A 12,342-nucleotide genomic window follows, 5' to 3' on the forward strand; every position below is an offset into this window, starting at 1 on the left:
CAAAGGCACTAGGGAGAAAAACAGGTATGCACAGGTTTGCTGTGCAAGTGGTTCCCTCTTAAAAGAACAAGTTCAAGTTTTTAGACCAGTGGTTCCCATTAGTTACACAGTATTGAAATTAATACTTCATGTAAAACAAAATATTTTTATTTTTAGATGGTTTAAATTGGAGAATAGGCACTAGATGGCCAAGGTTCGGGTACTCTGATAAAGCAGGTCATAGGAGCATTGATACCTGAGATTCACCTGGTCTGGAATTATGCCATAGGCTGTTGAGTTAGAGCACTGTTCTGAACTTAGCATGCATCAGAATCCCCTGGAGGCCTTTTTAAAACAGATTGCTAAGCCCCACGCCCCACCCCCAGTTTCTGATTTTGGTCTTGAATGTCCCGTTTCTGGTAACCTCCCAGATGGTGCTGATGCTTCTGTTCCAGAGACCACACTTTGAGAACCACTGAACTGAAATACAGGTTAGGCAGGAATAAAATTTCTTAAGAGAAATAATGTTTTAAGATACTGTGAAGAATGTGGAGGCGAAGCAAACACTTACCAGGGCTATTATGCATGGAATATGCACCTGACCCAAACCCATGTCCTTTGAGTAAATCACTAAGGAAGGACACACTTCATTAAAGTACAATACAAACAGGGCCTGGCTTCATACCTCGTTATTAGGTGTGGTGTGTACATAGAACTTTAATAAACATCATGTGGCTTAAAATCTCTCTTCTGAACTGAAGTGACTATTTGTGATGATTTTCTTACTTAAAATGATGACAAGCAGGCTTACAACAAAGTGAAAATTAAAAACTCTTTATCCAAGCCAGCATCTAAAGTAGAATTCTTAATAACTACATGTTGCCCACTTTCTTCAGTGAACCTGATGCTCTATAATGAGCTCCCCAGTGGGAGGCACATTTCATACCAACATTGACTGGTTGCCAAGGAGACTCCACTGTTATTCTGGACAAACTCCTGTTTCCTCTCGCCCTTTCTGCTAAAAAGGAAGGGAACTCATGGTGCAAGTTCAAAGGCAAATGCTTGGGAAGTAGAGGCTAGAGATCCAGCCTACTAAGTTCTCTGTTTCATCCATCAGTAGCAAAAGTATGTGAGCTCAAATGATAACAACTTACGGTTTTAGGCTCAAAGGGATATCAGTGTCCAAAAACAGAATATGCTTCCTTGCATAAATCCAAGGGGAAGGCCAATGGTAATCAGGTCCAAATAATCTATTCCTGGCTTCATCGGAGTCAGAAAGTTTCACTAGTAAGACAAACTGCTATTCTGAACAAAACCATCCTTTATAGATTGTAGCCCCCAGTCAGAGATAAAGATAGTCCTTCACACAGAGTTCTAAAATTTTGAACTTTAGAAACTATTTGGTGTTTTTCTTCCAGTACTGTGCCATTGATTCTTGCATAAAGTTCTGGAATGCTGGCTCTTCGCGGCTTTCCTCTGTAACTATAAGGAAAAAAGAAGTTGAGTTATTTTCAAACTCTCCCCATTAGACAGGTGGATTAGAGCCACTGTCTCCCATCCATAAGAAATAGTACATGTAACCTTGAACAGCATGGGCTTGAACTGGGTGAGTCGCCTTACACACTAACTTTTTTCAGTAGTAAATACAACATACAGTTTTATATAATCCACAGTTGATGAAATCCACAAATGCAGAACCACAGAATCAGAGGGCCAACTCTAAGTTGGTTATATGAGGACTGTTAAAACTGTACCAAGGGGGAAAAAAAAACTGTACCAAGGATAATAGGTACCCCAGTCCCTGAGTTGTTCAAGAGTCAACTGTATGCTTTCTAAGACACTACATGTTCACTTCTCCCAATAAGTATTTCCTAAAAACAGGTTCTATTTATCATGTTGCCCAAAATGTACAATTTCTTTGACCAATAGGTGGGGAGATGCTTCCCTCATGAAGTAACTAAAATGAGGTCCCACTCCTACATATTTTTAACTGAGAGAAATGAAAACTGTCCACATAAAAACCTATTAACCAATCTTTATAGCAATTTATTTACCACAGCTTAAACCTGGCAACAACCCAAATGTCAACTGGCTTGTGAATGGATAAACAAAGGCACATTCACATAATGGAATATTACTAAGCAATTTTAAAAACACATATTACACATGCAATAACATGGAAGGATCACAAAAGCATTACACTATGAAAAAAGTCAAGTTAAATATGTGATTCCACTTACATGACATTCTGGAAAAGGCAAAATCATAGGCACAAAAATCAGATAAGTGGTTGCCAGGAACTGGTGTAGGGGAAGGGACTAAATAAAAATGGGCATGAGCAAAATTTTAGGGTGATGGAAGTGTTCTGTTTCTTGCTTATGATGGTAATTACTACAAGACTATATGTATTAAAATTCATCTAACTATATACTTGTGGTGTTAGAGAAGACTCTTGAGAGTCCCTTGGACTGCAAGGAGATCCAACCAGTCAATCCTTTTTCTTTTTTCAACCAGTCAATGCTAAAGGAAATCAACCCTGAATATTCATTGGAAGGACAGATGCTGAAGCTGAAGCTCCAATACTTTGGCCATCTGATACGAAGAATGGACTCACTGGAAAAGACCCTGATGCAGCGAAAGACTGAAGGCAGGAGGAGAAGGGGACAACAGAGGATGAGATGGTTGGATGGCATCACTGACTCAGTGGACATGAGTTTGAGCAAGCTCCGGCAGTGATGAACAGGGAAGCCCGGTGTGCTGCAGTCCATGGGGTTGCAAAGAGTTGGACACAACTGAATGACTGAACTGAAATGAACTGAACTATACACTTTAAAGGGGTGGGATTTATTGTTTGTGAATTATACCTCAATAAATATTATTAAATGAGGCAATTTACATGTTAGCATCCAGCACACTGAAATAGAGGTTTACCCTTGAGCACAGCAAGGACCTAAAAGGGTTGTTTCAAGAAATAGATTCTGTCCACAATCCATAAAACTATGCCATATAAAACCCTTTAGGGTTTCCAAAGCCATTCTCTCCTCAATGTTACATTCCCTTCTGATTAGTTTAGGTTCACTAAGGCCTCCTGTATTCTTAATTATAATAAACAATCCTGGGTTCCTCAAAATTGAGTTAGGACCTAAAGATGAGAAGACACAAGACTAAGAAAAGGCCATAATCAAGCTCAGTACTAACCATTCTTGTGGAAGGCCAGGAACTCTCAATGTATGGAACTCCTTCCTGGTGCTATATCCTTTACCATTTCCTCTCCCCGCTATTACTGGCTGCATGGTTAAAGTCTCTCAATAACAGAAAGCTCCCAGGCAAACAATGAGAGGATAAGCAGTTGTTCTGTTAATCATGAGTCACCTCAGCCACCTCTCACCTCTGTGGTCAATATCATCAGTATCACTGTCTGCTTCCTCATCCTCTTCATCCAAGGTTCCCCGAGTCAGGATCAAATCAGAAGGGTCCAGCACAGGAGATGAGCTCCCTGCATGTAAAATACTATCAGCAGCATATCAGGAACACAGGCCTCTTCAAAAGGGTAATTTTGAATCAGTAAGTAACTATGATTAAAAATTGGCAGGATGAAAGTGATCATGATAAAATGCAGGATCTTCTCTCTTTTAAATGTACTATTCATACCATTAAACATTTCTACACTAGTTTATTTCACAAAGTGCCAGTAACCCAAGAGGTCTCATTTTTAAGTTGAGGAAAAACTCAACTCTCAAGAAGTTTGTCTTAGTAGTAATGTCATTTGTTTTTACTAGCTCTCAGCTTGAAAGCAGCTATGGTTTTTCCTATGAAGGCTAAAGACATGTGAGTAGACCCAGTGTGCTGGTAAGTCCAGCATAAAAGTGTGGAGTGATCAGGAAACTTCCTGATGGAAATTTAAGTTCAGAGATGGTCTGAAGAGAACAGAAGGTGAAATGACAGAGGAGCTGAGTATTTTTCAAGAAAAGGAGAATTTATGATAAAACCCCTCCAGAAAGCAGGCATAGAAGGAACATACCTCAGCATAATAAAAGCCATATATGAATGATAAACCCACAGCAAACATTATCCTCAATGGTTAAAAATTGAAAGCATTTCCCCTAAAGTCAGGAACAAGACAAAGGTGCCCACTCTCACCACTACTATTTAACATAGTTTTGGAAGTTTTAGCCACAGCAATCAGAGAGGAAAAAGAAATAAAAGGAATCCAGATTGGAAAAGAAGAAGTAAAACTCTCACTGTTTCCAGATGACATGATCCTCTACATAGAAAACCCTAAAGACTCCACCAAAAGATTACTAGAGCTAATCAATGAATATAGTAAAGTTGCAGGATATTAAATTAACATACAGAAATCCCTTGCATTCCTATACATTAACAATGAGAAAACAGAGAAATTAAGGAAACAACTCCAATCACCATTGCAACAAAAGGAATAAAATACTTAGGAATAAATCTACCTAAAGAAACAAAAGACCTATACATAGAAAACTATAAAACACTGATGAAAGAAATCAAAGATGACACAAATAGATGGAGAAATATACCATGTTCACAGATCGGAAGAATCAATATAGTGAAAATGAGTATACTACCCAAAGCAATCTATAGATTCAATGCAATCTCTATCAAGCTACCAATGGTATTTTTCATAGAACTAGAACAAATAATTTCACAATTTGTAATGGAAATTAAAAAAGCCTCGAATAGCCAAAGCAATCTTGAGAAAGAAGAATGGAACTGGAGGAATCAACCTGCCTGACTTCAGACTATACTACAAAGCTAAAGTCATCAAGACAGTATGGTACTGGCACAAAGTCAGAAATAGAGATCAGTGGGACAAAATAGAAAGCCCAGAGATAAATCCAAACACCTATGGACACCTTATCTTTGACAAAGGAGGCAAGAATATACAATGGAGAAAAGACAATCTCTTTAACAAGTGGTGCTGGGGAAACTGGTCAACCACTTGAAAAAGAATGAAAATAGAACACTTTCTAACACCATACACAAAAATAAACTCAAAATGGATTAAAAATCTAAACGTAAGACCATAAATCTATAAAACTTCTAGAGGAAAACATAGGCAAAACACTCTTTGACATAAATCACACATAAATCACACATAAATCTATGACCCACCTCCCAGAGTAATGGAAATAAAAGCAAAGAAAAACAAACGGGACCTAATTAAACTTAAAAGCTTTTGCACAACGAAGGAAACTATAAGCAAGGTAAAAAGACAGCCTTCAAAATGGGAGAAAATAATAGCAAATGAAGCAACTGATAAAGAATTAATCTCAAAAATATACAAGCAGCTCCTGCAGCTCAATTCCAGAAAAATAAACGACCCAATCAAAAAATGGGCCAAAGAACTAAACAGACATTTCTCCAAAGAAGACATACAGATGGCTAACAAACACATGAAAAGATGCTCAACATCACTCATTATCAGAGAAATGCAAATCAAAACCACAGTGAGGTACCATCTCACGCCAGTCAGGATGGCTGCTATCAAAAAGTCTACAAGCAATAAATGCTGGAGAGGGTGTGGAGAAATAGGAACCCTCTTACACTGTTGGTGGGAAAGCAAACTAGTACAGCCAACTACAGAGAACAGTATGGAGATTCCTTAAAAAACTGGAAATAGAACTGCCATATGACCCAGCAATCCCACTTCTGGGTATACACACCAAGGAAACCAGAATTAAAAGAGACACGTGTACTCCAATGTTCATCGCAGCACTGTTTACAATAGCCAGGACATGGAAGCAACCTAGATGTACATCAGCACATGAATGGATAACAAAGCTGTGGTACATATACATGATGGAATATTACTCAGCCATTAAAAAGAATGCATTTGAATCAGTTCTAATGAGGTGGATGAAACTGCGGCCTACTATACAGAGTGAAGTAAGTCAGAAAGAAAAACACAAACACTGTATACTAACGCATATATATGGAGTTTAGAAAGATGGTAATGATGACCCTATATGTGAGACAGCAAAAGAGACACAGGAGTAAAGAACAGTCTTTTGGACTCTGGGAGAAGAGGATGGGATGATTTGAGAGAGTAGGGTTGAAACATGTATATTATCATATGTGAAGTGGATCACTGGACCAGGTTCGATGTATGAGACAGGGTGCTCAGGGCTGGTGCACTGGGATGACCCTGGGGGATGGAACGGGGAAGGAAGTGGGAGGGGGGTTCTGGATGGGGAACACATGTTTCCCACTGTTCCACGGCTGATTCGTGTTAATGTATGGCAAAAACCACTACAATATTATAAAGTAATTATCCTCCAATTAAATTAATTAATTTTAAAAGAAAAATAGGAGGAAAAAATGTAAAACTGAATATACTAATAGAAGTAAGCTCCCTACACAGAGAAACTAAGTAAGGGCTGAGCTCCAATAATCAGGAGAAAGTCTAATCAAGTGGGTTTGAGTCCTGAGCAGAGGATTCAGCTTGTTAGGGAATGGTCTCTAGGAGAACCTAACATCAAGCCATGTAACCTAAGGCCATGGGATGTCATGACCACTCCCTCTTCAGGAGCCTAAAAGGTTAAAAAAGCTCAGTTGGGAAACATGGGTGGCCAATTACTTGTTGGATCTAGGATTTACCTAAATTGATTGACAGATATGAAATACCACATTTACTTTATCCTTTTCTCTTTCTCTCCCTTAAATCCAAACACCTAACTACTAAGTGGAGATAACTGTACCCTTCTTTTAGTTCCTAACACCAGAAGACCCTCCAGTACCTGCGGCAATTCCTGTGTCCAAGGCTACAGAGCCCATATCTTTCTGGAGGCGTTCCAGTTGTTCTTTCTGCTGCTGGCTCTGTGCACTGGCCTATTATACACAGAAAAATATGTCATTATATTAAAAAAGAAGGCCCAAGTTAGATGCCAGACTTCTAATGGAAATGACAAATTATACAAATACTAGAGGCTACTTAAACAATGAGGGAAATAAGGGATGAATGATGACAGAAACACTAAGCAGTGTGGGCCCATATTAGCATAAATTCATTCCAAAGGGCTCTGCAGACTGTATGAGAGGTTTCAGAAACTGGACACAGAATCTTCAAAAGAACCCTCAAGTATACATAGCAGGAAGGCTGAATGATAAGATGTCCAATGGAGCCAATGGGGACAGGACACCTGATCATTTGGGGTAAGAGTTATGAACTACCTCTCTGTTCTTAAACAAAATTCTACAACAGCCTTTAAATTGACCTTGGAGTCAGGGTAGAGGTGTAGCACTAGAAGGGCTCAGCACATATAACAGGATAAACCTAATTTTTATTACTTCAAATTTAGAGAAGAAAAAAAGGTCTTTCTGCATCCAGACAGCATACATACAAATTTACAGATCAAATTAACAAGTATCTAAAAGATACATTATATCTAAAAGATCCATGTATCCTTCACAAGTATCTAAGTGAAAGTGAAAGTCGCTCAGTCGCGTCTGATTCTTTGCAACCCCATGGACTATACAGTCCATGGAATTCTCCAGGCCACAACACTGGAGTGGGTAGCCTTTCCCTTCTCCAGGGGATCTTCCCAACCCAGAGATCGAACCCAAGTCTCCTGCGGATTCTTGTAGGCGGATTCCTTACCAGCTGAGCTACAAGGAAAGCCGTTACAAGTATCTAAAGGATAAACCAAAACAAAATCACTTAGGATAGAAGGATTAGGACATAGTTTGAGACTGTTTTTTAGTAGCCCTAAAACACAAACAGCCTCTTATCTTACCAGTGATTTCTTCAGACGTTCATATTCAGGACGATACTCTCTGGAAAGAGAAACACTCTAAATCCCTTTGATTAATAATTTATCATGTTACCTCTATTTTCCTAGTATTTTGATGATAACAAAAGATCTTATGTCACCAAACATCAGATGTAACAAATCTTAAGTCACTAAGACTCTATCCTTAAGGAATTAAAAGCAAGGTGCATGCCCCCCACCCTGAAACCAGCAGAGACAAAAGACTGACTGCTGAGCTGGGAAGATCCAACTCTGGAGAGACCATGACTGATGAGTTCATCATACACTTGGATGAACATGAATAAAAGATGTTTAAATGATGAGTAAAAGAAGCTAGGCCTACTCAGGAAGCCCAGTATATAAATTATGTCATTCATCTGGGCAACAATGAAAGGATACAGAAAAGAGTCTATCCTGAGGCTTTGATAACACTTGCAAAAAAAAAAAAAACCCACAACCCTTGTCTGATGAACAAAAAATAATGTCTGAAAATATTAATGTGGCTACTAGGATCGTACTAAGTATGAAGCTTGCTAGAAAGCAGCCAGTTATCAGACCTAAGGGAAGTGTATAGGTGCTCTGACTCCACTTTCCTTTAGATAAATGGAACTCCAGTATTAACCACAACAACAGTTATAACAATCATTTATAAAGAAACATGCTTTCATTGTGTCGGCAATTATGCTAGGTGCTTTAGGTCTATCATCTCAAATAATCTCAAATAATCCTCACAATGACCAACCTTAACAATAAATGCTACAGTTACTCACTTATTAAACGAAGGAAAAAGAAGTCTAACTCATGTCTATCTGACTCCAAAGTCTATGTTCTTAATCGGGGGTCAACAAATGTGGCAAACAGGCCAAATCCAGCCCACTGTCTATTTTTATAAATAAAGTCTTATTGGAACACAGCCACACCCAATTGTTTAGGAATTGTCTATAGGTGCTTTTGCACTACAATGATAGAGTTATTACAGTCCACAAAGCAAAAAATATTTAATATCTGACTTTTACAATACCTGATGACTCCTGTTCTTCATCATTCAATAAAGTGAAGATTTTATATTATTGTGGGGGTTTTTTTTGTTTTTTTTTTTAAACTAATGGGTACTTGTTAACCCTAAATGTGATGACACCCGGTACACATCTACATGGAAAATATAATACAAACATGAAAACTGAAACATTTTGTCTGAAAAAACTGCTGTCATATCAGAATTGTGAGTAACTAAGAATGCCATCAATAAAATGTTCTTTTATCCTCACCTTTCATATTCTTCTGTGGCACTGGAAACTTGCACGAAGAGTTCTTCTAATCCTGTACCCAGAACAGCAGACACACCCACCACCTGCCAAAAGCATCATTAATGCCACTGAGGAAACAACTGCATATTTTTAAACAGTGTACATTATTTGGTTCAAATTTCATAAAATCTTCATAGAAGAAGTTTGGAAGTTAAGAAGTCCCTGGCAAAGAATGATGCTAAAACAATACAGAACAGCATGCTTACTCAAAAGTCATGGAAATAAAAATTTTTTAATTTTTTAAGTTTAAAAGTCATGGTAATAAGTCCATGGAAAGTAGAGAAGTGAAAAAAGAAAATGAGGACCAAACAAGCAGCAGTTCTTTTCATCTGTTCCCTATCACATCAAACCACAGTCTGTTCTCTATAAAAATTAGTATCTCAATGTTTTTGCTTGGACAGTGAACATACTCCTTGCTACCCACACCCTCTTTTCCTTATACAAATCTTACCCTTCCTTCAAAGCACACCTATATGTGCTATATCCTCCAAAATCCCTCATTTCAAAAGTGATCTACCACCTAACCACTATCAGGCCAACTTTTAATCTTTCCTAATATATCACAATATAAGTTACATTACATTGTATTTCAACTCTGTGTTTAGCCTTCTTTCCTAACTAGACCATAAACTCTCTGAAAGTAGGGTCTCTATCATATTTATCTTTTAAATCTCCAGTTTTTAATAAGCAATGCCTTATAAATTACTTTTCATAAAGTAATGAACTTCCTCTCCAAAGATATGTTCAAAGCCAGCCCTTTGGATTAATAGATTAACTGGAGAGATGGACAGCATAAGCAAGAGAGAAAGTTTACCCTGAGTGAGCTGTAAAACTCATCTAACACCAGGCTCATTGAACGAGTCAGGTTACTGACGTATGTAGTCTCTTGATTCAAGGCATCTTGGAAAGCCTCAAAATCCTGCATCCATTCCACAGCAAAGCTGTGGTCAATGATGTCAGTCTGTACCAGAGAGAAGACAGTTATCAGCAACCAGAGATGAGGTCAGACCCCAAACAATGGGAATTTTTATTTTTTAAAACTAATTTTTTAATTAAAATTTTTATTTACTTATTTTTAATTTAAAAAATTTTAAAACTTTTGGCCACATTCCACAGCATGTTCCTGTGTCTTAGTTCCCTGACCAGGGACTGAACCCATGACCCCTGCAGTGGAAGTGTGGAGTCTTAACCACTGGACCATCAGGGAAGTTCCTCCTCCCAATTTCTTTTAATTAAGTGGTAACAACAAAGAGCAATCATTCATATATTTTCCTTCTCTGCTTCCCCCATTTCCTCCTCCACTGAAACAAGCCACAAAGAGCCAAGACTGCTGTGCAGTATAAATAATTAAATGAAGATCTGTATATTCCAGGTTAAAACAGACCCTTCACTATCCACTGCCAAGTGACCATGGCCACAGTGGAGGCCAGCATTTTCCAGGCTCCAAAGTCAAGTACACAGTCTCTTGCATTCTGGCCAACAACCAACCACAGAGAAGTTTTGGTTTTGTTTTAATTGCCACTCTCCATAGACTGGCAGGCCCTCCACCATTTACACAGTCCTGATCTTGAGAGATAACCCATATGCTGTGGACCAGGAGCTACTCTATTTAGCCTAAATTAACCTTGGAGAAGAATCAGTGACATATATTCATTCAATTTAATTGAGTCCATTTCTGAGAAGTGCTCACAACTTTGCTTTCAGTTAGCTTAAATCTGCTCTCTAGCATCTGAAATCATCCTTCTCACCTAACCAAACTTCTAACACAAGGTTCTGATGAAAAGAAATATTCAGGCAAGACAGGAAGAAGACTCCACTTACTTTATTCATGACCACAATAAAAGGCAGCTTGGTTTTGTATAAGATGCTGAAAATCAAATATGAAGGCATTATTAGTAAAAGCACTTAAGCTCCTGCTTGCGTTATTAATCCAATGGAACTGAGTAATTAAAAGGGAGAGGAGTTCAGACTCTAAATACAGGTATCCATTTTCACACAGCACTCACGTGTGTTCCCATCCCAAGCAGTAAACCACTACCACTAAGCAAATAACACACATACACACTCTCCTATTCTTGGAGTAATAATGCTTTGGTACTGATCCTGGGTATGTTTATGTGTGTGTGTGTGTGTGTGTTTTCACCAAATTAACTGTTTAATAAACAGTTACTATGAAGACAAAATCATGCTATCAAACATCAGATTTCTATTTGGACCAGGATTTCTTGTGTTTAACAGGAAGGAACATCCCTGGTCACATTAGAAGAGACAAACTGGAGTGCTTGCTTTTTGCAAATGCCTAAAATTAAACTCAGTGTTAATAATGGCCCACCTTGCTCCTAGGTCTAACACACTAATAGCCTAGTAGGAGATGCCCTTCCTCTCCTAATAGCACCACACTTGAGAAAATATGTGCATGCAGAGTCACAGATGAATCTTTAATTCAGTCTCTCCTCATGTTATAATCTCATTTTTCCTAGCACAAAAAAAAAAGAAAAAGCATTTAGACCAGAGCCTCTATTCTATTCAGAATTGGATTTCATTCAACTGGGGCAATGCATTTACCAGAAGGTGCATTTTCATTCATCACCTATTCTGTAATAAGCAAAGGGGAAAGATGACCAGGGGCTGATGCCAAGGCATATGCGCTTTTCTTCCCTCACCAACCCAGAGCCACTAAAGAGGGTGTGGGCAGCACAAACTGAGAGGGAAGCACTCAGGACTCAAAAATGAAGGAAAAGAACAAGTGGAGACTTCACTTCTTGACACAATACTATGCTCAACAATAATGCATTACCTGCAGGCATAGAGCATATTGGACATGAAGGTCACTGGGTTGGTACTTCGAGATGTGTCCATTACATAAATGACAATCGTTGGAAACGAGGATGCCTAAAGCCACAGAATAATCACAGCTTTAGTCAAAAGGTCCTTGACCTGTCCCCAAACTCTTCTCCTACCCTCTGTGGAGAGGAAGAACCACTTTAGGAGGGTGTGCAGAGCTCTATGACTCTATCCCACATAAGTTCCCAGGCAGAAAGATGAAGTTTTTCTTGTCTGGCTCTCTACTTAACCCTCAGTAACAAGTCCTAGAATACTTACCAGGGCCTCAGTGATAATTGTCCCAGAAGCTGACCATGTGAATACCTCAATCTGTCCAGGTGTGTCAATTAAGACATACCTGTGTCAAAAAAGATCATAAAAGAAGTTTTTATTTGTGCACTCTGAAAGATATTCCAGACCACAAAACATTAACATCTGGGCATTTAAGACAA

The 12,342-nt window shown here is 38.5% G+C and overlaps 1 protein-coding gene across 3 annotated transcripts in view; it reads right to left on the reverse strand.

The window, feature by feature from the left end:
• Positions 1 to 125: 125 nt before the first annotated feature.
• GPN1 (GPN-loop GTPase 1) overlaps positions 126 to 12,342 on the reverse strand; it is a 25,826-nt gene continuing 13,609 nt past the window's right edge. For all 3 annotated transcript variants that reach the window (XM_020886300.2, XM_020886301.2, XM_020886302.2), the window contains 9 exons: positions 12,170 to 12,248; positions 11,865 to 11,959; positions 10,889 to 10,934; positions 9,882 to 10,028; positions 9,029 to 9,111; positions 7,746 to 7,785; positions 6,750 to 6,840; positions 3,368 to 3,475; positions 126 to 1,461 (listed from right to left, as the gene is read on the reverse strand). In XM_020886300.2, the coding sequence (XP_020741959.1) occupies positions 1,376 to 1,461; positions 3,368 to 3,475; positions 6,750 to 6,840; positions 7,746 to 7,785; positions 9,029 to 9,111; positions 9,882 to 10,028; positions 10,889 to 10,934; positions 11,865 to 11,959; positions 12,170 to 12,248 (775 nt within the window). In that variant the 3' untranslated portion in view covers positions 126 to 1,375. The remainder of the gene's footprint in view (positions 1,462 to 3,367; positions 3,476 to 6,749; positions 6,841 to 7,745; positions 7,786 to 9,028; positions 9,112 to 9,881; positions 10,029 to 10,888; positions 10,935 to 11,864; positions 11,960 to 12,169; positions 12,249 to 12,342) is intronic.

The sequence above is a fragment of the Odocoileus virginianus genome, chromosome 2, assembly GCF_023699985.2.
Source record: "Odocoileus virginianus isolate 20LAN1187 ecotype Illinois chromosome 2, Ovbor_1.2, whole genome shotgun sequence".
Lineage (NCBI taxonomy): Eukaryota > Metazoa > Chordata > Mammalia > Artiodactyla > Cervidae > Odocoileus > Odocoileus virginianus.